Here is a 26,471-nt window from a genome sequence, read left to right on the forward strand (position 1 = left end):
CACACACACCTACGGTAATGCGCACAAGAACAAGGCATCCATTTCATTTGCCTGTTGTCATTCAGGGAGGCACACGGGTTGGGAGCCCCAAAAGTGCAGTGTTGCAAAGACTGTTCCAAAATAGGATGTTGTAATTGGTGCTGTGCCACCGCTGGCTGTGCGCGCTCGAGTCCCCGGGCAGCCACAGGCCCTGGGAGCATGTGCGTGCCCCTTCACTCTGTAGCAGGGCTTGTGTGTCTGGGCCAGTTTCCTTGTCCTCTGCCCATGCTTTCTCTTCTGCACCAATGATGAAGTCCTCAGGGTGAACATAATGCTCCAATTCATTATAACTTCAAAGCTGTTCTCAACTCATCTCACACACATCCATTAAGAACGAATATATACATATAAATATATATATAATGTCTTTTGAGGTCATACCATTCAATTATTCTATTTTGTGAAATTACAGAAGTTTTGGGCTTGAAGACACTCAAGTGTTTTTCCCTTCCCTTCCTCAGTGTGCAGTCCATGCTAAGAGCTCGTCCAAGCTTTCTTTGCACACCTCTGGTGATGAGACTCACTACCTCCTAAGGAAGCCCAGTTCATTTTGGGATATGTTCTTCCTCATCCTAAGCTGAAATCTGTAGCACCAGAACTTTCCCCAGGTTCCAGCTCTGCCTTCTAGGCCCTGCTCCTCCCTTGGCCCCAGGACAGCCCCTCTGAAGCTTAGAGACAGGGATTGTGCCCTTTTGAGTCTTTTCTTTGTGGGTTGACATCATTCTTTCCTACATGGCACAGTTTCTTATTCTTTTTCCATCCTAGCCACACTTTCTCCCCCTGGTCTCCAAGGGGATCTGAACAGGACAAGAGTGGTGTCCCCTCCCGTGCCTAGAGCCCTATGCACCTGGAATACTGGTGCTTGGAACACACACACACACACACACACACACACACACACACACACACACACCTGCTTTTCCTTAGGGATCTAAGAACCATATATCCTGTGATGCAGAACCCAAGAGTTCTCTCTGCTGCCCAGGAGAAATGCCCTGGTGGACCTGTCATCCCTCATGACATTTCAGGGTCTCCTTTTCCAAGCAGGATGTGTCACCAAATGGGCAATCCCAAAATACGCCACCCTGGAGAGCATTATGCTAAGCGAAATAAGCCAGCCAGAGAAAGACAAGTATCACATGATCTCACTCATATGTGGAATCTAATGAACAGAATAAACTGTTGAACAAAATAGATCTAGAGACATAGAAGCAGGGAACAGACTGTCAAATCTCAGAAGGTGGGCATGGGTGGGTGGGTGTGGGTGAGAAGAGATCAACCAAAGAACTTGTATGCATATATACATAACCATGGACACAGACAATGGGGTGGTGGAGGCCTGGAGCAGGGGGTAGGGATAGGCTATAAGGGGTCAATGGGAGGAAAAAAATACTTTCAATAATACTTTCAATAATAAAGATTTTTAAAGAAACAAAAACAAAACAAAACAAAAACAGGCTACTAAAGGCTACTGGTGCGTGGTCATAATAATCTCACCTAAATAAATAAATTAATTAAATTAAATTAAAAAGACTCAAATTAGCAGGGCAGGAGGAGTGGGAAATCCAGAGCCAAGACAGGGTTGGGGAATAAGAACAGGAATATAGAGCCCCGGCTGGGTGACTCAGTTGGTTGGGCATCATCTGCGCACCGAAAGGTTGCTGGTTTGATTCCCGGTCAGGGCACATGCTTGGTTGCGGGCTCCATCCCTGATAGTGGGCATGCAGGAGGCAGCTGATCTATGTTTCACTCTCATGTGATGCTTCTTTCTCTCTCTCCATCTCCCTTACTCTCTCTCTCTAAAAATCAATTTAAAAATCTTTAAATAAAGGAACAGGAATGTAGATTTAAGAAGAATTGAAGTTGTATGTTTTTCCTATGAACCAAAGATGTGACACAGCTTTGGCACAGCTAAAAGTAAGCATATAAACATCTCTAACGTTAACTTAGCGTTTTCCACATACATAATCACATATGCCCCCACAACAATCCCATGCAAGGTAGGACAGAAGTATCAGCCTATTTTACAGATGAGGAAACTGAGGCTCAGAGAGGTTCGGTGGACTGACCAAAGGGAATGAAGGAGTGGCAGAGGCTGGCGCTCCCCTGACATCCCCTCTGTTCACCCACAGTCTCAGCTTCTTTACAGTTAGGAGTCACATGACTAATTCTGGCCAATGGGCTATGGGAGGAAGTGACATTTGACCCAGTGGGCTGAAGCTTAGAAGAGCTGTCAAGAGATCTGTGTGTGGCCTCATGTTTGGGCCCAGATCACTGAGCTGCCTCATGGAGGAGGGACCCCCTGGAGGCCGCCTGGATTTACAAGCGGACTTTGTATGAGAGAGAAATAGGCCTTTGATGCATTTTGTCGCTGAGATTTAGGGGTTCTTTATTAATGCAGTTTAGCCCAGCCTATCCTGACTAATATAGAAGGATATAGAAGGGCAATTACATTTGTTTGTATGTTATCACATGTCAGGCATTGTGCTAAGGACTTTGCACATGTCACCTCATGCAATCCTGAAGCTATGAGAAAAGGATTATTGTTTTTCTTTACTGCATGGGAAAACGAAGACACAGAGAAGTGAAGCCGCTTGTGCCGAGCCACTAAGGTATGGACCTGGGACCCGACTCTGGGTCTATCTGATTGGAAAGCCTCTATGAACTCTGGTGATTTGCAGAAACAGATGGCTATTGTGTTCCAACACCCTGTTGGGCTAAATGCTTCCTTTGAAGATGAAAGATCGCACAGATTGCTTTTCTCATTCAGATTTTATGCCTGAGTAAAATCCTTGTGCTCTGATTTATTATAGCAACACTGATTTTCCAATTTTAAGACAACAATGCAGCTTGAAATAAAATGGAAAGAAAACATTGAAACATTTGAAACTTTGGTTTAGATCCTTATTTCATTTTGTTTGAACTGTTCAGGGCCGGCCTCATTTCTCCTCCTGCCTCCGGTCTCCCCCACTTGGATCGCCTGCCAGAGCCACCTTTCAACACAGTCAGACTCTAAGCAGGCTCCCTCCTGCTCAAAATCCACCAAGGCTCCTCGTCCCCTCCAGCAGCACTTCCTAAATTACGGTCAGAATATGTCAATGTAAACATGCACCCCGAGAAAGGGCTCCACGGTCAAAGAAATTTTGTAAATGCTAATTAAAAATTATAATTAAAACATTAAACTACAGGACTTTTCAGAGCCTTTAACTTGTTAAAGCCTAAGAGGCAGATGTGTAGTTTCTGGGATTTCTTAAACTTTTGGATCATGGAATCCCCCCATTCCCTTTTATTTTGGGACAGCTAATAGGATTAATATTCTATGTCATAAGCTTTGGGAGGATGTTGGCTTTTAGGTTAAAGTCTGAAATTCTCAGCTTAACATTCAAGTCCTCCCAGGATTGGTCTTAAGTCACCCTCCAATCTAATCTCACAAAGCCCTATCTCTCTGTCTACCCCAGGGTTCAACTCCCCTCCCCACCCCTGACATCTTCCTGTTCATCATGTCACTCAGTCCTAGGTTGTGAGGTTCTCTGAGCTGTAACCTGGAGAGAAAACAGGATTGAGGAACAATGTCAGAAACTTCACACAATGCGCCTCTATTTGGGAGAATGTTAAAAACACTCTATTAGTGACGTGGCTGAGATGAAAACGGGAATGATGATTGCATGACTAATTGAAAGCCATGTGTTTACCGAGGCTCAAAGAATCCCTTTTAGAAACGGAAACTGGGCATGCATATGCCAACGAACAAGGCAGAATGGGTGCACATTGGAAACAAAAAGCACCAAGATATGCTGGGCAGAACCAAAGATATCAACGTAATTAATAAAGTAATTAACATGCACAGGAAACGCAAAAGCTGCCAGGAGGCTGATAAGAGAGGGCTATTAAAAAAAAAAAAAGAGCAGTGTAGCAGGGAAGTGAAATGAAGTTTTGCATTTTTTTTCATCACAGACCCCAAAATATTCTCTGAGTAATAAATAGGCCTTGACTAACTGCAAAAATACCAGTGAGGCTGGGGCCTAGAATTTGCTGTTGACCTTCTGCCTGGCAAAATAATCAGCTCAAGCAATCAGTCAGCCATCCAGTCACTGAGAATGTGGGAGGTGCTTAGACTAGGATGGGAGACCTGTGCCAGGTGGTATGGTCAAAGGCAAGGTGGTGAAGGGTGCCAATCTTGGGGCCAGACTGCCTGAGCTCTAGTTCCAACTCTGCCACTTGGGACCTGCAGCAACTATTTAACCTCATTGTTGTCATCTGTAGAATGGGTCTAAACATAGTACCTCTTCATAGTTTTGAGGACTGAATGGACAGATTTGTGTAAAGCCCCTAGGCCAGTGTGTGGCCCAAGTGAATGGCTCCAACAGGGTCAGCTGTTACCACTATTATCCCCCCATGGCAATCCACCCAAGGAAAAGCTCCCTGATAACATAAAAGTTCAGAAAATGTTTCAAAGTTTTCATTAAGAAAGGCAGACCAAACTCGAGTCCCATCATGTTGTTTCTCCTGTGTCTGGTTCCTGGGGTGTTTCGAGAAGAGCAGGAAGTTGGAGCAGGCATCTGAGGAAGGTGAAAGATGGTAGCTCATCGACAGTCTTGGGCTCTGGGATTTTGGGTGAGTCTGTGCCTCAGTTTCCCCATGAAAGAAATGAGGGGTCTGTTTGGGTGATTTCTTAATTCATTTCAAGTTCTGAAATTCTGAGTCAACACTAGTTACACAGACAAGTGATTATTAAGAGAGCAACAGTGACCCTCCTTGGAGGCCTCTTCTCTTCCTCCTCCTCCTTGGCCATCTTCCAGCTCTGTTCCTGGCGCGCCAAGGTCCTCCTGGGCCCTCAGGTGGAAGCTGCATAGTCATGGGGCTACAGTGCCTCCCTCATCAACATGCCCTGAGCCCTGGGCCTTAGGCCTCTGCCTGTCTCACCAACAGGGCACCATACTCCCCCACCCCCTGGGCTCATGCTACCTGGGTGTTCTAGAACCCATCACTGACTCTGTACCAACATGTGTTCACCTGCAAAATAGGAACAAAGCTCTCTCCGCTGAAGTGATTGTGAGGATTAAAGAAGTGGAGTAGGTGAATGTGCATTAGAAGGTGTAAACCTACCCCACATGTATCACTGCTCTTTAAGACCTCCCTGGGAGGCTGGCAAGGTAGTTTTTAAAATTTCCTTATGGAGTCAGGAGGTTCTGAGTCAGGGAGTGGGAACAGAAGGCACAACGATTGAAGTCCTGTGGGTCAGGCTTAGCATTAGGCACTTGAACATGTTGTCCCAGTTAATGCTCATGGTAAGCCTGTGAGGGAGGAATAGGTATTTCCTTATGGGCACTGGGGCTCAGAGAGGGTGAGTCACTCACCCAAGGTCACACAGCTAGGAGGTGGCAGATATGGATCAAAATCTTAGATTGTAGTGTTTATGGCTACCCCATCATTCTTCCAAAGCTCATAGTGCAGGAGCCTGGTTGGTGAACACATTGCATTTCCTTGGCATGGGAATGCATTTCCAGAAGCCTTCCATATATTTTTAATAATTGGTATGAACACACCATCTCTCGTCAGCCAGCTTCCTGTCTGCTGTAAGACGCAGATAAGGAAGAAAGAGATGAGCAGACATAGGAAAATCCTCCATACCCGTTGGCAGAACTCACTCCAGCCCGGAGTTACCTTTCTCGATTGAATTCTCTGAGCCTTCTGTGTCTGCCTCATGTAAATGACTTCTTGGGTGAAATATGAAAACACCATGCGTGGATGTTCATAGTCTCGCTCTGGCAGCTCTGGCGATAATGGCTCAGAGTGGGGTCTGCAGCTTGTGTCTGGGAGTCGGATTCGATTCCTTTGAGATTCCTGAGCCAGGACCATGCTGGTCTGGTCTCAGGGGGCCCAGTGACAAGGACCCAGATACAGGAAAATAGCAAGATGAGGGACTAGCTCTGAGAAGACTCAGAGGCAGGGTGGCCAAGGGCCAGATAACAAATGATGCTTCATGTAACAGCTAGCATTCATTGACACCCTGGGCACAGGTAAGTCCTTTAAGGCACTATCCTTTCTAATTCTCCCCAAAGACCTATAAGGTGGGTATTATAATATCTAGATCCATATTGTGGATGAATAAACTGTGGCCCTCAATAGCGAAGTCACCTACTATATGAGTTTCCTAGGGTTGCTATAACAACTTTCCTCAAACTGGGTGGCTCACAACAGTGGACATTTATTCTTGCATAGTCCTAGAGGCCGGAGGTCTGAAATCAAGGTGTCACAGGGCTGTGCTCTCTCTGAAGCGCTGGGAGAGAATCCTGGGCCTCATCCAGCTTCTGGTGGCTCCATGCACAACTTAGCTTGTGGCTGCATCACTCTGATCTCTGCCTCCATCTTCACATGACCTTCTCCTCTGTGCCTGTATCTTCTCTACTTCTTCTTCTTATAAGAACACTCTTCATTAAGTTTAGGGCCAACTGAAGTAATCCAGGATGATTTTGTCCTAAAATTTTTTATTACATCTGCAAAGACCCTTTTACTATGTAAGATTATAGTCACAGGTTCTAGGGTTAAGGATGTGGGTATATCTTTTGGGGGCTCACAACTCAACCAACTACAGTTATCTAACTTCACACAGTCAGTGGCTGAGCTGGGATTTAAAGTTAAGCCTAACTCCAGAGTCCATTTGCTTGACCAGGAAGGGCTAAATGCTACCCATTTACCTGCTGTGTGACTGTGGGCATGTTATTTAACCCCTCTGTGCCTCAGTTTCCTCATCTATAGACTGAGGATAAAAATGGTAACTACGGCATGGGGTTGCTTCGAAGATTGAATTGACAAGGTAAGGCACATGGAACAGTGCCTAGCACACAGTATGCACTTAACAAAAGCTATTGCCATTATTGTTACCAAGACTATACAGCTTCTTTGGAACTCTGGATAGATGCTGAGCAGATGGCTACTGAGGATGAGGCTGGACTGGGGCACAATGCCCTCAGATATAATTAGCCAGATTTGAATATCTGCTCATAAGTGCTTCACTCTTATGCAACAGCACCCAGATAATCACAGATGTGAAAGAGGGTTAAACATCCACACTTAATGGAGGCTAATAATTTTGAAAGCATCAATGAAGAGAATGTTTCTTTAAAACAAAACCAAGTAGAACACAGAACTGATGTGGAAAGAAGCAGGAAGTATGAATAGGCCAATAGACCAATCCCAGCTGAACAGATCCCCAGTTATCTAGCACCACATGGCCTGGCTGGGGACAGTTCCAATTGTAGCCAGGTCATCTCAGGCCTGTGAGTTCACCTCTTCAGCCTTAGTTTTCTCCTCTCTAAAGTGGGGATGTCAAGGTGCTTTGTAAACTGCCTGCTGCAGAAATGTGAGGCACTCTTGTTATTACAGTATGTGTTTGCCAACCGTTGAGTACCTGTACCCAAGTGGTGTAGACCTGGGGTGAGGGTTCCAGTCTGGAGGACGGAGGAGTGGGGGCTGGGCACTGAGAATTGGGCAGCCCCAAGATGATTGCTGTCTCCTGAGCTCTTAGGAGGGGCCCACAAGTTCTATCAGTGTCCTCTAAACTGAATTGAGCATCTTTGGGTCATGTTAAGTATTCTCTCCTATGTCAAGGTCAAAATGACTCAGTATTTGGAGTTGAACCCACCGTCTCTTTAAGGAGAAACTAAAATGGCAGAAAATAGTGAACATTTCACCAAGTGGCTAGTGGTTCCATTTCAGAGCCACTGTGGGTGCTGAGGTGCCTGGACACTGTGGTTCCCTGGCCCTTTGTGGTTTCTGTGGTTGGTGGTTTCCTGCAACTGCAGGGCAGTGTGTTAACTTGCCTAAAGTTCTGGTCTGGACTTGCTCACCCTCTACCTCCCTCCTGCAGTGAACAATGCTGCAGAAATAGAGATCTTGTAGCTTCTCCTTCTTTCCTATTCCTTGCTCTCTGTCTTCCACTGGGGAGACAATTATTTAACTGATGATTTAAGGATTTTCAGAAAAACATGACACTGGGGGCTCATTAAGCTCTGTGGGGTCTGCACAGGTGAACCTTGCCAGGTGGCCCTCTCTCTGAGTTTGCATGTCATTTGTCACCATCACGTTCTCCAGCTGGGGTGGGGGTGAGGGTTGGGAAGACACCATGTGGACTTCAGGTTTCCTGGATTTAGGCTTTTCTTCTCTTATACTTTAGCCCAGTGGTTCTCAACCTTGGCTGCACATTAGAATCACCTGGGAATCTTTTTAAAATCCTGATTTCTGGGCCTCATCCTCCGGAAATTCTGTTTCTTTGTTATGGGGTGGGGCCACCCACCCCATAACAAAGAAACAGAATTTCCGGAGGATGAGGCCCAGAAATCAGGATTTTAAAAAGATTCCCAGGTGATTCTAATGTGCAGCCAAGGTTGAGAACCACTGCTTTAGCCTTATACATGTACTGTCCTGAATCTGCTTCTAACTTTGGTATCCTAACTGCAGTCCTGGGCCCTTCCTTGAGATTGGTGGAGGTCTAGTCCAGACAGTTTCAACCCTGGCTGCACACTAGAACCCATGGCAACTTCTAAAAAATCCCAATGTTCAGGCCTCTTTCCAAACCAATGAAATCAGAATGTGTGTGTGTGTGTGTGCGCGCGTGTGTGTGTGTCCTGAGTACCAGTATTTTAAAAAAGATCTCTTCTGGATGATGCAGCCAGGATTAAGAACCACAAATCTAAACTATCTTTAAAATCATTTAAAAGCCTTCCTCTTTTTAAAATATTATTTAATTTTCTTTTCAGACTCAACATATTCATCTAATAATTTAAGCCAGCTGCTGGGCAACTGCATCACCTGGTCAGAGGTGGTCAATGCTGACAAGAGTCATAATATGGAAGCTTGTTCATTTGTTCACTCATGCATTCCTTTGCTCATCATTCACTTGTCTATTCAAGCAACATATATTGAGCACCTACTATGTGCCTGCCAGACCCCATGCTAGGGATGAAGCACTGAGCAAGAAATACAAGGCCCTATTTCATGGAGCTCACATTGTAGTGGAGGAAGACAGAAAACAGGCGAGAACACCAGGGATAAGTGATGTGATGGAGAAACAGGGCGAGGTGAGACAGAATGTCAGAGGCCAGTTAAGACTTGTTAATATTGTTAACAGTAATTTTTCCCAAATTGATATACAAATTCAGTGCAGCCCCTATGAAAATCCCACTGCCTTTTCTGCAGACATGGAAAAACTGATTCTATAATTCATCTGGAATTTCAAGGGACCCCAAATAGCCAGAACAATAATGAAAAAGAACTAAGTTGGAAGACACACACTTTCCAATTTCAAAGCTTACCATAGCTACAGTCATCAAAACAGTGTGGTACTGGCATCAGGATAGGCATATGGGTTGATGGAATAGAATTGGGTGGCCAGAAATAAACCATACATCAATGCTTAATTGATTTTCAATAGGCATTAGAAGAGTAGTCAATGAGGAAAGAATACTCTTTCTAACAAATGGTGCTTGGGCAACTAGATATCCGCATACAAATGAATTAATTTGTACCACTACCTTACACCATATACAAAAATTAACTAAAAATACATCAAACACCTAAATATAAGAGCTAATGTTATATAACTCAGAAGAAAACTCAAGTGTAATAAATCTTCCTAACCTGGATCAGGTAATGGTTATTTAGCTATGATACCTAAGCACAAACAACCAAAGAAAATATAGATAAATAGATAAAAATATATAAACATAAAAACAGATAAATTTTGAACTTCACCAAAATTAATTTTGTGTATATCACAGGATACTATTGAGAAAGTAAAAAGACAACTCAGAATGGGAGAAAATATTTGCAAATCATGTATCTGACAAGGGTATAATATCCAGAATAAATAAAGAGCACTTATAACTCAACAACAAAAAGACAAACAATTCAATTAAAAACAGGACTTGAAAAGACATTTCTCCAAGGAAGATATACAAATGGCCAATAAGCACACGAAAAGATACTCCATGTCATTAGTCATTTGATAGTCATTCTCATCAAAACCACAATGAGATACCACCTCACATCGGCAGGATGGTTATAATAAAAAAGGCAGATAAATAACAAGAGTTGGTGACAATGCAGAGTCATTGGAATCCTTATACATTGCTGGTGGGAATGAAGAATTGTGCAGCCACTCTGGCACTGTTTAGTAGTTCCTAAAAATGTTAAACAGAGTTACCATGTGAACAGGCAATTCTACGCGCGCACACACACACACACACACACACACACACATTTCCAAGAGAATGGAAAACATATATTCACACAAAACTTGTTATGAATGCCCATAGTAGCATTCTTAATAGTAGTGGAATTCAAAATTGAGAACAACCCAAATATCCATCAACTGATGAATGGATAAACAAAATGTGGTATCCTATATAATAAAAGGCTAATATGCAAATCAACTGAACCGCAGAACAACCGGTCACTATGACACACACTGACCACCAGGGGGCAGATGCTCAATGCAGGAGCTGCCCCCTGGTGGTCAGTGTGCTCCCATAGGGGTGCGCCACTCAGCCAGAAGATGGGCTCATGGCTGGTGAGCACTGCCTTGGTGGCGGGAGCCTCTCCCGCCTCCCTGGCAGTCAGACATCCCCCAAGGGCTCCTGGACTGCGAGAGGGTGCAGGCTGGGCTGAGGGAACCCTTTGAGTGCACAAATTTTGTGCACCAGGACTCTAGTATCAATATAAGGGAACATTATTCAGCCACAAAAAGGAATGAAGAACTAAAACATGCTACTACATGGAGGAACTTTAAAAACATTCTGATAACTGAAAGAAGCCAGACATAAAAAAAGTCCCACATATAATATGATTCCATTGATATGAAATATCCAGAGTCGGCAAATCCACAGAGACATAAAGTAGGTTTGCGTTTGCCAGGGGCTGGAAGGAAGGGGAAATGGGGATTCATGGGTTAAATAAACAGGGTTTCTTTTCGGCGTGATAAACTTTTATGGAATTAGACAGAGTGGATAGCTCTACAGCGTTATGAATGTACTAAATAAAACCACTGTATTATACATTTTAAAATTGAATTTTATGGTATGTGAATTATATCTAAAAAAAGATTCCTCTGCCATGTGAGAATGGATTGGAAGGGGCAATGAGTGGGAGCAAGAGCTTGCTTATAAAGTTTTGGTAACAACAACAATAAACAACAACTCAGTGGCTTAAACAATAAAGGTGGTTGTTTATTCTTATCCTACCTCTTGTCCATTGTGTGCCAACTGTAGCTTTAGCTCAGAGCGTCCCCTTCTGGATGCCAGGTGATGAGAGATGGTGGTGCTTTGGACCTCAGGGGTAGCAGTGGAGATGGGCAGAGTGATGGATCAGGATAGGATTTGGCAGTAGAGTCTGCAGGACTATGACAGAACTCAGAGAATACCCCATAAGATGGCTCTAAGGCTAGATTCATTCAGGTATTCAACTAATATTATTTATTGAGTGTGTACTATGTGCCAGGCACTTTTTCAGGTGCTGGGGATACGGCAGTAAATAAACTATAACCGTCCCTCTTTCTGTGTTCTGATGAAACTCACTTTCTAGTGGATAGGGCGATGTTTGTGACAGCGATAGGACGTTGGATGGACTTGACTATAGCAGTTGTTATGGCTGAACACCAATATCTGCTTTTCTCTCCCCTCTGGGCATATGGTAGGACTGTTCCTGCCTGCCCCACTGAACTCATGCATGGAGAGTTAACATGTTCTGGCCACTGAAATATGAGTGGAAATGACATGTGACACTTTAGAGTGGAAACTCTAAAGGTCAGTGTACACTCTGTCATGCACTCTTTTCCCCTACTACCAAAACCATCCCAGAAGGTGCTCCACCAGCTATATCCTGGACTTAAAAAGCTATGGCCAAGCTATAGTTGACCCTCCATGGACAAGTGTTATAATGCATAAAGAATCTTTATTGTTTTAATCCATTGAGTTGCTCATCTTTTGTTGTTGTTACCACAGTAAAACCTAGCACAGTCTAATACATGTTCTCACTCATTTTTTCACCCATTAAGTCTGTTTTAATCCACTGAGTTGCTCATCTTTTGTTGTTGTTGTTACCACAGTAAAACCTAGCACAGTCTGACTAATACATGTTCTCACTCATTTTTTCACCCATTAAGTCTGAATTCAATCCTAGCTCATACTTTAGAAAAGGAAGGCCAGTACCTCAGCACAGTAATTCAAACTTAAAACCAAGAGTCAGTCTGCAGGCACATGCCATAGAGAAGATGCCACTCTGTGTGTGTCTAATCTTGCCTATCAGATTGTAGGCCTAAAGGGAGCCTGAGTATGGCGGCCACATAAGTGCTGAAGGAGTGCCCGGTTGATGCATCATTTACAAAGAGGTACTTTGGTTGGATTCCCCCACCAAAAAAGAGGAAAAGTCTTTGTGGGTGCCATAGCCTATGTTTCTGCTCATATGGATGTGTGGAAAAATCATCAAAATTTAAGGGCTGTATTTGCTCAACAACTGGAATGGCTTTACCAGGACACACAGTGGTCAGAAGATGCCAGGATTGCAGACAGTTTCCCAGCTGTCTGCTCCATGGACTTGAGAATTTCTAGTAAACAGCCCATCCCCTGGAGAGCACTGAACAGGTGAGACCAGAGTCTCCCACTTCAGGGCTGTCCCCTTGGTGCCCATGGTGGTGCTGTGACTTTTGTTTTGTGTCTTGAGAGGTCTCTGGAGCCCAAGTGCATCCCGAGGGCACAAGGGATGCCGTCAAGGAACATGAAATAAAACTAAATCACTCACGAATCTAAGATGCCTCTGACACGAGGTGTTCCAGAAACACGGCTGTGGCCGGCAGAGGCCATCTGTCCATAACGGTCCACAGCTGACCACAGCCTGGGCTGAGCCAGGACCCAAGCCAGAAGGCCAATGTCTGTGGACATCCTTAAAATGTCTCTCTGGCATATCATTCCAATTAAATCGCACCTAATGTTCTCATTTTAATAACTTCATCTGCAATTTACATCTTGCTCCCTCTCCCAAAGGGCCTGAGGCAGCACACAGTAAAAGCCCAAACATGCAGGACAGTTAGAGAAATAAACACAAATGATCAGTACAAGAGATAATCCTCCAGGAACCTGAGATAAGATGGTCATTGCCCAGAGTGTTGAATTTGGCTCCAACTTTCTGGCAGCCAAGGTTAAAAAGAAAAGAGAGTGGCTTATTGAATTACAATTGCCTGACTGAAGGAAGGAAGTAGACACAAGTTCATGGGGAGAGCACAGCCCATTTCCTGGTGCTAAATTCTGCTAGGATCTATCCTGTGGCCCTTTATCTCAGGGGCACTAAGTCACACACTGAACAACAGTCCTTTATAGAAGATGCTGAATCATTCTTCAACTGGAAGCTTTAGCCCCATAAATGGGCCCTTGATAAAAGGTGAGGGTGTAATATTAAATTAAATTGTGACTCGGCAAAGACATTTCTTGGAGAATCTGGTTTAATGGGCCCAGACAGATGGGTTGAAGTTGGACATATGGTGGCATGGGGAGAGAATTCTAGGTGGAGGGGACAATTTATTCAATAAATATTTACTGAGCACTTAATCTGAGCCAGGCCCTGCCAGTGGGTGCTGGGGACACACAGATGGCCTTGGCCTCTGAGAAGGTCATGAACTGGGGGGCCAGGTACACAGGCAGATAATTACCAGTGGTGTGAGCAGAAAAGGGGCAACAGGGGGAGATGGGGCCTGGGCAGAGGCATCCAAGGAGCTGCTGGTCCAAAGGCTCCTGGAAAAGATGCTTCTGAGCTCTGCCTGAAGGTCAAGCAGGAATTTTTCACATGAAGTTAGCATATTGGGGGGTGGGGAGGGTGAGGAGAGCATTCTGGGTGGAGAGGGTAGCACGTAAAGAGGCATGGAGTAAGGGAGAGCGTGATGCTGTGAAGTGCCAATGGCTCAGCACATGAGTGAGGAAGGGGGCTGAGATGAGCCTGGGAGGGACATGGAGCCAGATCCGTGAGGGCCTGCTGAACGGCTGAGTGTGGGCTTCCTCCTCTAGCAGATGGAGAGGATTTTAAACAGCAGAATGATAAGATCAGAGTTTCAGATAATGCAGCCCTTTCCTGAGAGGAGTCAGGCCAACCCAGGAGGCCCTCAGCTAACAGGAACTTGGTCTGCAATTGGCTGGGGCCCCAGCTTGGCCATCTAATACCCTGTGGATGACTGTGAATGACAAAGACCTGTCCCACTGTCAAGGACGGGTAGTGATGACCCATCATTTGGAATGTGACCCTCAGCATCCTAAGCCTTGGGCCACCAGGCTGCCTGTGAGCAGCCCACAGAGCAGAGAGGATCCTGGTCTTCAGCACTCAGCTCACCCTAGCCATTCTGATGTCGCTTTATTTCCAAATGAATAGAGTAACATGGGGCTTAGACAAGCTTTATGAAGATACCAGATGTTTCTAGAAAGTGTCTGCTTTAGGAGTTTTTAGAGCAATTGTAGAGGGAGGTAGAAAATAAGAGTTAAACTTATTTAAAACTATGTATTTGCCTCTTCCAATATCTGTTTCCATAGAAACAAGTGGAATAAGCCACCAGTTTCAAAGCCAAATGTAGTCCATGATTTCTAACCCTCCCCCCCCCATTTGCTTCCACAAAAAAGGTTGGTGAAAGTATGGAATATAGAGGGAAGTTTGCAATTTTCCCTTCTCCCAAACTGCCCTTAACTTGATCACTGACCAAATATCCAGAAAGCCACAGAACCCAGAGTGCAGGGGATTCTTGGTGGAGCTGCTTAGTAGTCTGTGGAGACAGCCTTCCGCTATTTCCACAAGTGAACGCCACACACATGGTTCCCGTGGGTGACTGTGCTGCACATAATCCCATCTCTTTTGCTGCTTGCCTGGGAAACAGATGGCGAAGGCTTTAGGGAGTGCAGGCAGCCTCAGGGTGCGGCCTCAGTGGCTGCCCTGTGGCTCTCCTGGGTGTCAATGTTCAGTGACCTTGAGTGCTGTCCACCATTTCCTCTCTGCTTCAAAACCATTCAGAATGGCCAAGTGGAGGTGTTGGTGGGGACCTAGTACAGAAGGAAGGCTTGGGAACAAAATAAACCACCCTTCCACCTAGATTCACAGGCTGTCTTCACACCATCAGTATGCACTGCTTTTGCTTTTGGGGAAATTAACTCAAATTATTTTTCTTAAAAGAAAAAAATGTCCCAGATGGGTGTGTGTGTGTGTATGCACACACATACACGGTGTCAGTTCTTGGTTTTCATCTTACTTGATCTAAAAACAGCATTTGACACACTTCATCCAAACTTTCTCTTTGAAACTTTCTTCGTTTGGTTTCCTAGAAACCAAACTTATCTTATTTTCTTCTTATCTTTGTGGCTCTCCCTACAGGTCTTCTTTGCTGTTTCCTTCCTACCTCCTCCATCTCCAAACACTGGCGTGTGTGGTTGAGGGAATGTCCTTGGTCCTCTTCTCTCCTCCATCTGTTTCACCCCTGCCCCCGGCCCCCACTGGTGCTCTCATCCAAGGCTTTCAATCTCATCTCTATGTTGTCTGCATTCACGTTCCCATCTCCAGCCCACACCTCTCCCTGAACTCCAGACCTGTATGTCCAACACCTACTCCCATCGCCACTAGTAGAGTAGGTGTTCAAAATGGGAGAATTTTTTATCTCTTTTTTCCAACAATACAAATTACATTTTAAAACCCTTTAAACATACTTGGCAGATTTATCCACACCTGCTATATCTGAAGTGCAGAAACAGCCAATATTCCTATCAGACTGTAAAGCAGATGAAGGCAAGACTGAGATGCAACAAAGGCGCACCAAGCACCAGCAAGGGGCCGAGTCATGGGCAGGGCACCAGTCAGTCCTCGCCTTGGTCTAGGACTAGGACATCTGTCCCTGGAGACTTCTTCCTTCTTCCAATTTCCCCTTTGCATGGATAGCTCTCTCGCCTGTGCCCCCGCCCATGGGTGGCTCTTCTGGCTACTCCCTTCCTTTCTGACCACCACTTTGAAGTCCCCTTCCTGGCTTCTCCTCCTGTTCCCATCACCGCTTAGCGGTTCCCAAGGCTCCAGTGAGGACATCTTCACTTCTTACTATACCACACTCTGGGGACCACACTCATTCCCTCAGCTCCCATCCTCAATGTGCCCCTCCCTCGAGTCTCCATCTACTGGACAAACTGCTCCGTTGTGTTCTAGGACCCTGCATAAAATCTTCCAAGCCCCTCCGCTCAGAAATGAATCCACTCCTCATTCTGCACCCTGCCTCATTGAAGAGATCCACCATCCACCAACCAGCCAGAGATCTGGGCATTGTCCTTGCTGCCTCCATGTTTCCACCCCTTGGAGTCAATCAATCAGCAAGCTTTGTCATGTCTGCTTACCTAATATCTCTCAAATCCACCTACTTCTCTTTGTTCCAGTGCAACTGCCCTGCTTTGAGTCGCCATCAGCTCCTGCCTGGATTATAGCAAAGACCACCTCTGAGCCATCTCTGGGCTCCAGCCTCATCTCCCCATCTGTTCTCACCCTGCAGCCAGGGCAAATCTGATCATGTCACCTTCCTGATTAATGGTCTTTAACTTTGAAGTTTTAACTTCTCTGCTTAGCACACATGGTCCTTAACAACCCGGCTCTGTCTGCATCATCTGCCTTCCCTGTCACTTCCCCAAAGGTACTCTCGGCTTTGGCCAGCAGAACTATTTTATATTTCATGCTTAATAGTGAGAAATTAGATGCCTCCCCCAAAATTGGGAACAAGGCAAGGATGCCCCCTCTCATAACTCCTATTCAACATTGTACTGGGAGTTCCAGCTAATATAAACATAAGACAAGAAAGGAAATAAAAGGTATACAGATTGGGAAGGAAGAAATAAAATTGCTTGCAGATGACATGATTGTCTAAGTAGGAAGTCCCAAAGAATCAACAAAAAACCCTCCTGGAACTAATAAGCAATTACAACAAGGTTGTAGAACCCTAGCTTAACATACAAAAGTTGATTGCTTTTCTATATACCAAAAAGGAGCAATTGGAATTTGAACTTAAACAATACTATTTATATTAGCATCAAAACCAAAATTACCAGCACAATTCACCATAGCTAAGATCTGGAAACAGCCTAAGTGCCCATCAGTAGATGAATGGATTAGAAAACTGTGGTACATCTACACGATGGAATACTATGCTGCTGTAAAAAAGAAGGAACTCTTACCATTTGCAACGGCATGGATGGAACTGGAGAGCATTATGTTAAGTGAAATAAGCCAGTCAATGAAGGAAAAATACCACATGATCTCACTCATTCATGGATAATAGAGACCATTATAAACTTTTGAACAATAATAGATACAGAGGCAGAGCTGCCTCAAACAGATTGTCAAACTGCAGCGGGAAGGCCGGGAGGGTTGGGGGGCAGGAGGGAGGGGGGTAAGAGATCAACCGAAGGACTTGTATGCATGCATATAAGCATAACCAATGGACATAAGACACTGGGGGGGGGAGGCCAGGGGATTGTCAAGGGCGGGGAAAAAAAAAGGACACATATGTAATACCCTTTGTAATACTTTAAGCAATAAAAAAAAACCCACCAAAATTACTTAGGTATAAATCTAACAAAATATGTATAAGATCTATATGAGGAAATCTACAAAACTCTAATGAAAGAAATCAAAGTAGATCTATATAAATGGAAGGATATTCCATGTTCATGGATAGGAAGACTCCATATTGTTAAGATGTCCGTTCTTCCCAGCTTGGTCTATTGAGATTCAATGCAATCCCAATAACAAAGCAAGTTACTTTGTGGATATCAATAAGCTGATTCTAAAGTTTAGATGGAGGAGCAAAAGACCCAGAACAGCTAGCACAACATTAAAGAACAAAGTCAGAGAACTTTGACACTATTCAACTTCAAGACTTACTTTAAAACTATAGCAATCAAGACAAAGTGTTATTAGTGAAAGAACAGGCAAGTAAACCAATGAAACAGAATAAAGAGCCCAGAAAGAGACCCACACAAATACAGTTAACTGACCTATGACAAAGATGCAAAGGCAATCCAGTGGAGAAAGGAAGTATTTTCAAGAAACAATGCTGGAACAAGCAGGCATTTTATTCATTTGTGAATAAAAATGAATATAGACACTGACCTTGCACCTTTCACAAAAATTAACTCAAAATGGATTAGAAACCTAAATGTAAAATGCAAAACTATAAAACTTCTAGAAGATAACAGCAGAAAATCTAGGTGACCTTGGGTTTGGCAATGAATTTTTAGATGCAACAGCAAAAGCATGATCCATGAAAGAAATTATTGATAAATTGGACTTCATTGAAATAAAAAATTTCTGCTCTGCAAAAGACAATGTTAAGAGAATGAAAAGTCAAGACATAGACTGAGAGAAAATATACCTGGCACGTAACAGAAGCTATGTAAATGTTTACTGCATGACAATGAATGAGGATGGGGCACTGGGAGGCCTCCAGCAGGCCTTAAGAATCTGATTTTCATCCCTTGGATACTTGCATGTACCGTCACTGGGAGAATCGCTTCCATGGGTTCTCCTGTTATTCTCAAACTCTTCATTCTGTTTTTTTCTTTTTTATCAGAACCTATGCAATCTAAAATAATTATTCTTATTTGTTTACATGTCTATCAGCCCCCACTAGCCTGTGGGCAACATAAAATCGAAGGCTATGGCTGCTGTGCTCACCTCGATCTCCCCAGTGGAAGATGGAAGATGTGTGTGGGGTGCTGGGCTGAGCAGTGAGGAAGATTGCTCAGAAGTTGCCTGGCCCTGGAGAAGCTGGTGGTCCAGCAGGGATGAGTGGGGTGGGTCAGAGATGCACTCAGCACAGATGAACAGCATGTGAAATGTCCCCACAGAGGAATGTTCAGGATGCTAGGGAGCGGGAGTAGAGAAAGGCCGGCTTGTAAATCTGGTGGTAACACAGGGCCTGGAACTGAAGTTCATTTACTTGTCAGAGAAGGTTCCAGAAGGGGTAAGCATGGGCACAGACTTGAAAATGAAACACAGAGCAAGGGCTGTGAGTGGAATCCTGATGTGTTCAGAGTATCCGGAACAATCTAAGGCATCTGAGGCAGGCGAGGGGAAGAGGGAACAGACCACAAAGATCTCTGATCACCTCTCCCCCAAGTGTAGACTTTCTCCCTTGTTGGCGGTCCTAGAAAAAACAGTCCCGCGGGGAGAATTTTGGACTCCTCATCCCCTGGGCATGCTGCTCAGTCATCACACTGTGTCTGACAGATGAGGGTCTGACAGAAAACAAATGACAGCTTAGCGCTGTTTGGTGGATAAACGACAATAAATCGACAGGCCTGTGGTTCAACAAATCAACGGGTTCTGCTACCATGGCAACAGAGTGACAGGGCAACTCTAAAATAAGAGGAAAAGAGGAGCAGGCCAGAAAAGGTTTAGAGAGAAATCTCAGCAGATAACTGGAGGGAAACACAGAGACAGGGCATCTGAGTTGAGAGCCAGAGCTGGCTCTCCTCCAGCCTGGCCTGGGAAGGCCTGGATGCCCCGGGTGGGACCCTCCCCTGTCCCAGACTCAGTTCTCTCTCTATACAGAGAGGCACTTCCATGGCAGCCCACAGCTCCTCAGTTTGAGAATCACTGCCCTGGAGGGTCTGGCAAGGGCTAGGGTTCTATGCTCAGAGCTTGAGAGCAGCAGGACTTATTACAGAAAGGAAGGAAGAAAGGGAAGATGATGACAGCAAACCATCACTTACTAAACGAATCGGACTGCACAAGGCTGACCGCCTTGAAAAGGTCCAGGGGGACAGGCTTCTTAGATCCATTTTTGGAGTCGGCTGACTCAGGCTGACTCCAGCTCCACAGCCTCTCCCCACCACAGCCGGAGCCTGGGGACCCCTAGTGAATGCCCAGCCCCAACTTAACCTTGAGTGAAGGTAGCCGTGCCCATGTCCTCGCCTGCCCTTGGGCTCAGCATCAAGCCAGCCGTATCTGTTTTCTGTCCACCTGCCCTACTCCAGGTCTTCCCGAGGGCTCTGTTCGACTGGCCTCTCTTCCCTCTCTTTCTTTCCTCAGTCGGCCATGACTGTATTTTAGTCCTCATCTGCAGAATGTGGACACACTCCCCTGTCCTACTTGCTTCACAGATCTGTGGCCAATGACCAAAGGTCTATGAAGACCCCTAAAAATGCAAAGTGCTGTCATGTGTTGAAAGGCAGGGTGGGGTAGTGGATGAGAGGGTAGTCAGTAGTGTTGCCACTAACCTGCTGAGTAATCTTGGTTAAATTATATAGCCTCTCTGGGTTTGTTTCCTCATCATTTAAAAAAAAATTTTTTTTATTGACTTCAGAGAGGAAGGGAGAGGGAGAGATAGAAACATCAATGATGAGAGAGAATCATCAATCAGCTGCTTCCCCCACGTCCCTCCCTGGGGATCAAGCCAGCAACCCGGGCATGTGACCTGACCGGGAAATGAGCCGTGACCTCCTGGTTCATAGGTTGATGCTCAACCACTGAGCCATGCCAGCCAGGCGGTTTCCTCATCATTAAAATGGGATCACACTGCCCAGCCAGTGGTGGATGAGGAATTCCCCCGGGGTGGGCTGGGGGACAGGACTACTCCTTTGCCACCTGTGAATGGTGACCAGATAGCACCTCCCTTCTGGAAACAGCCTGCTACCCAGGTGACCTCAGCGGAGCTCCTGCCCCTTGATCATGGGCACAGCCAGTGTTGGATCTGTCTGGGTCTGTTGGGTCTGCTTCCTCCTAGGATGTACACCTAAGGCAATGAGTCGAAGGCGCACAGCCCTAAATCTCCCTCCTAAATCCACGCTGTTAGAAACTGCATCCTCGGCCACCACTCTGACTGCATAATTTCTCACTGTGCTGAGCAAACCATGTCTGTCTCCAGACAAACGATGCTGGGCATCTTATTTGCTAGAAAACCTTCTTGTCCAGAAGGATAAAAGGTTCTGGCCGCAATGCATAAAACAACGGTTTCCAGGTTAGTTTAAGAAGTCACACTGAAAGCCACAAAGAAATTTCCCTAACCATGCAGTAGGAGAAATGGAAAAAATTCCAGTTTTCTCATCAGAATTTACTACTCCATAGAGAAATCACAGCATACAGCACACCCTGCACAGCCGGCTCTCTCTACCTAGGGCATCTTTAACTGTTCCAGAGAAAATCAACAAAAAATATGCTTCCCTAATCTTGATCTTCCCTAATCTTGAGCATCCCGGGAAGATCACTGAGTGAAGGGCAAGGCTGAATGCAAAACTATTCCAATATATGTTTAATAGTACTTTTTTGTAAGGTTCTTTATTTTAACAAAAAAATTTCTGATATCAAATGTGGAAAAAGAAGTCTATTGTTCATCACTTTGAAAATCATATAGTACCTCACAGGAGCTCTCAGCATGCTTATTCCCTAGGAGCACTCATTAGGGAACTGATTTTAAAGAAGAGAATAACAATGCAATGTAATTTCTGGACCAGTAGATCATATAAATGGAGATTTCTACAATGTGTAGAAAATATATTCATATCAGCGGCCCAACATTTCCCCTTAATTCTGCATATATCAATATACCTAGACAAGTTCTTTCACCACCGCCCCCAGGAGTGAAGACGGTCTATCTGGCCTTCCTGAAATAATGTTGGTATCAAACGGAGGAAAGCAGAAATAAAGAGATGTCCCTGATAGAGAATGTGGGCCCATGTGGATCTGTGATGATTTCCCCGTGACAATCTTGATTTCTTCTCAAGGAGTGTACCGTGGGCAGCCGAGTAGACGGGCTGCCTCTGTCCCCAGGTGTCTGGGAGCAGCGTCCCGAGGGCCTCCCTCCTGCTGGTGCCTGCGCTTACCTCCATGCTGTACTTCTCCACCGTCCTTCTCAGGGGGTCCACAGCCTGCCAGCAAATCAGGATGCACAGGTCAATTAGCAGCATGCCCCCGACGATCACAAGCAGTTTCTGGTCCTTGATGATCTGCAGAGAGGGTGAGAGCACCATGCAGTGCATGTGAGAGAGAGAACTTCCCAGACAGAAGTGAGGGGCCAGGTCAGGGAGTGACGGAATCGGGTCACCCTCAGTGGGAGAGTCTCCTGAGACTCCATCATAGGATAAACCAGCCAAGCTCCCTGCTGGACATTCAAGGTCCTTCCCGAGCGTGGCCTGGCCACCCTTACACACACGCTGCACTAGGAGTCTGACGACTCCTAGTCTGTGGCCCTGCTGTGATTTTCACCTCCCACTCCTATTTAGGAGCTGGTTCTTTTGTCCAAAACACTCTTTTCTTTCGGTCTGGCAAACTCCTAATAATCTTAAAGACCCAGATCCATTGTTATCTCCTCCATGAAGTCCCCTTTCACTCCCACAGCAGAACTAATTACTTCTATAGCACTGTTCAGATACTTCATTATCAGGAGTAGTAATAGTAGTAAGAACAACCTGCCTCTAGGTTGACGGCTTTACATACATCATCTCATATCTAAAGACGCACATTTGTTTTTCCCATTTTATGGATGAAGAAACTGAGGCTACTGCAGGGTTAAGTAATTTGCTCAGAGTAATACTGCTACTAAGAGGTGAAGCCCAGATTGGAACCATGTTTCTCCTATCTCCAGGGTCCATACCCTCCAATATTTACAGCACCGACCCAATATTATATTAAGTTGTATACACATCTGCCCTTCTCAGTTAACATTTATTTGTGTACCCTCAGTACCTAGTAGGGCCTGGCATGCAGTAGGGAATTTGATGGATTGAACTGAGATGAAGGAATATAAAAAGAAGAAATATAACTTCCATCCGTCTTTGCAGCCTTTGATATCTTTATTGCACTATGAAATTCCCACCCCACTTTCTGTCCGTTTGGTAGGGATTGGCCTGGGGACAAACGCTGTCAGTGCCAAAGCTAACTTGTGTTTCACTCATTGCATGTTTATGTACCATCCCCTCCTCCAATAAAAGCTAATGTGAAGAAGTAGTTCTAGAAAAGATTATAGAAAAATAAACAAAGCTGAGGCAGAAGCTTAAGAAATATCACCAGGTCTGGCTTTTAATGATTAAAGCCATTTTTAAAGGAGAAATAGAAACTCAAGGGACCTCTTTGCAGCTGAACCGTGAAAAGAACAGGAAGAAAGTATCTCTGAGTTATTGCTGAAGAGATCCAATCTACCAAAACCACTTTACCTGGGGCGAGCGCTGGCAAAGCCCCCTCCTTGAGGTTTTCCAGAAGCATCTAAGGAACCGCTGATGCTTTTCATAAACCCAGTTAACCTTTGCCCTTGGGGAAGCTAAGCAACACCCTGCCAGCCTTGAGAAGTTGGGCCAAAAGGAGGAAATGCCTGAGGAGCTTAGGACTCGGAGGACAGGCTCGCAGGGTGATGCTCACTCAGGGCGGTTTGAGTCCCCGAGCATTTGCACACGCTGTGCCTGACCTGTGGAAGGTCTTTCCCCAGCCTTTCTGCTGGCACCCTCCTACCCTGATGTCCCCACGAGTAGCCACTTCACACTATATTTCTGATAATTTGATTTATGTCTGTCATCCTACTACATTGTGAGCTCTGTGCAGTTTGGTTTTTGCTAATTGCCCCATTCTTAGCACCTGTCAGCAAAAAAGTACTCAATAAGCATTGGCTGATGGATGATGCTCTAAGAAAACATGCCCCGAGCACTCACTCAGTGCCAGGCCCTGTGCTGGTCACTGGTGACACAGAGATGGACAGACCCCGGTGCTGCCCTCCAGGGTCGGCAGGAGAGACGGACTTGTCCTGGATGATGACAAGAGGGTGTTGGAGGAGAGGAAGTGGATTCACAGAGGAGAAGCTGGGGGACACGGGGCTTGGGAGGAGGGAACGTCAGGCAACGGAGGCAGCACTGCAACATCACAGAGGAGCTTCCTGGATGGCAGCCGAGGGAGGGACCACGTCATGCCACCTGGTTCCAGTCTCCTGTGACTCCCCGTCATGCACAGGGTAAGTTCAGCCAAGCTCTTTTGCTTGGCATTCAAGCCTTTCCCAAGCTTGGTCTGACTACTCCCCAAGCAAGTGCACTTCATTGCTGCTTAACCTTTCCCTACTCTGTGGCTGAGTTGTGTTTTTCACCTTCAGGCTTTGCGTGTGGCTGAGCATGAGTGGGGTGGGTAGGGGGTGGCTGGAGACAGGGCTAGGTGGAGGGGGAGAGCTTGCGTGACATAATGGGGCCTCACAAGGGCCCACTGGAAGTTTGAGCATCTTTAAGCATCAGTGTGATAGGAGCAGTCTTCAGTACTGAGGGGTAGACTGGAGGCGGAGGCTTGCGGTAGGAGACCAGTTAGAAGCTAGGGTAGTTGTCCTGGTGAGCAGGGAGGAGGCGAGATGCAGAGCAGTGGCTGCCAGGACGGACAAGAGGATGCCGAGGCCACAAACACTGGGCATCCTCCTGTCCATCTGGCTTTAGCCTCTCAGTCCCCTCCCCTCCCCAAATTTCCCCACCAGTAAGTGCCAGCACCTCCAGATCCCACCTTCTCTGCCATGGCTTTCCCATGAGACAAAGGCCTACTGCTCGTCCCATAGTCTTACTTCCAGGAGGCAATAGGACCTTGAACTTACTCAGTCGTGCCATTTTCTCTTGCTCGCTTCACATAAGGTACAGAAGTGTGGAACACCTTACACTCCAGCACACAAAACCTTGGGCCTGTTGGGACTACACAGTATACACTGGATAAGAAGTGGCACATTGAAGGGAAAGAGCTGAGAGACATGGGGCGTGGCCACACTGAAGGAGTCACCTGCAAGGGGTGGAGACTTCCCTTCAGCGTGGATGCAGCACCTCTTCCACTGCTGCCCGAATGGGAAGGCATCCATGTGGCACAGCTGGCCTTCAAAGATGAGCACCAGAACTTCCCTTTGATAAATGTGATAGTCTTCCCAATTTTAAGGCTCAAGTATGAAGTTTGAGGTAGCACGGGGCAGTGAGAAAACAGAATTTGAGATTATGTGGACCTGGATTTGGCACTGATAGCATTTGTGGCTGCATCTCTTGCCACCTGTGTGATCCTGGGCAAATCACTTCCTCTCTCATTCTGCACTTCTCATCTATAAAATGGCAAGGAGCAGAGGGACAAAGGGAGTAGGGAGGCTCATGTATTACCTCTAAGTATGGTGCCAAGGGAAGAACATGGGCTTTGGATTTAGAAGATCTCATTCGAATGCCAGCTCTTGACAAATGTGATCTGGGGCTCATTTCTACCTCTAAAACTGGGATCACTGAGCCCGAAGCTGCAGAGTTGGTATAAGACTAAATGAGATATATTGAAAGCACCTAGTTACAGTGTCTGGCACAGAGAAGATGCTCAACAAATGGCAGCTATGTGTTATTTGGCTACCATTACTTGGGTTTTGACAATGAGCAATTCTGTTTATGTGCCTGGCAGTGACATCTAGGGGCAAAATGTGATATTGCACCTCAGCTCTACTAGACCCAGGGCTAATGATCACACTGATGGATCCCTGGTTGGAAGATTCTGAGAATAAGAGGAAGGACATGTCTCATTTCCTTTTGGCACCGTTTCCAAAGCCTGGCACTTGGCCCGTGTTTGTGACTGAATGGATTTAAGCCACATTTCATTTATTAATTGCAGAAAAACTTTAGTGCCTACTCAGAGTGAGCTATTTTAGGCACAGGGATGGGCAAAACATAAATATCTCATCCTCATGAAGCCTGCATGATAGTGAGGGAGACTGATTGTGAATAACTTGATAAATACTCACACATATACACAATAGAAGGTCAAGGAGAGGTGATTTAAAATAGCCTTTTAAAAAGAGATCTAAATTTTTAAATTTAAAAATAGCACTGACCTGATCATACAAAGCCTGAGCACCAGAGCATCCTCACGTTAGGCAAGGCCAGCTCTCAAGTCTCCCATCAGCTTCCCTGACTTCCTTATTTTTCAGCTTCCCCTTCTCTCTGTTATATCATGCTCCTTTCTCTCTCTGAGGCTAGCAAGTTACTAGCGCTCCATCCTCACTGACAGAGATGGGAGCGAAGGCACCCAGGAATGAGGAAGCACCAGGTTCTGGAACCAGATCTGAGTTTCATCTTACAACTAGCTATATGATCTTGAGTAAGTCTCTTAATCTCTCTGAGCCAGTGTCCTCATCTACAAAATGGGGATGATAACTACACAAACCACGTTAGATTACTAGAGCTTTGCTTACAGTTACTGTTCAACAGATTATTATTATTATTATTATTATTATCTATTATTATTACACTAGAGGCCCGGTGCACAAAAATTTGTGCACTCGGGGGGGTCCCTCAGCCCATCCTGTGCCCTCTCGCAGTCTGGGAACCCTCAGGAGATAATGACCTGCTGGCTTAGGCCTGCTCCCGGGTGGCAGAGGGCAGGCCCAATCCCTAGGTGCAGCCCCTGGT

The 26,471-nt window shown here is 45.5% G+C and overlaps 1 protein-coding gene and 1 long non-coding RNA gene across 2 annotated transcripts in view; one reads left to right on the forward strand and one right to left on the reverse strand.

Annotated features, from left to right (window-relative positions):
- The window catches only part of GABBR2 (gamma-aminobutyric acid (GABA) B receptor, 2), a 319,570-nt gene that overhangs the window by 29,723 nt on the left and 263,376 nt on the right, over positions 1–26,471 (reverse strand). The window contains exon 13 of the mRNA XM_005870646.2: positions 21,915–22,037. Coding sequence (XP_005870708.1) covers positions 21,915–22,037 — 123 coding nt within the window. The remainder of the gene's footprint in view (positions 1–21,914; positions 22,038–26,471) is intronic.
- Positions 1,828–9,804, forward strand: LOC106726837. The gene is made up of 3 exons (XR_001362951.1): positions 1,828–1,956; positions 2,971–3,123; positions 8,799–9,804. It is a non-coding gene; the product is annotated as an uncharacterized LOC106726837 (long non-coding RNA).

This window comes from Myotis brandtii, unplaced genomic scaffold (assembly GCF_000412655.1).
Source record: "Myotis brandtii unplaced genomic scaffold, ASM41265v1 scaffold320, whole genome shotgun sequence".
Lineage (NCBI taxonomy): Eukaryota > Metazoa > Chordata > Mammalia > Chiroptera > Vespertilionidae > Myotis > Myotis brandtii.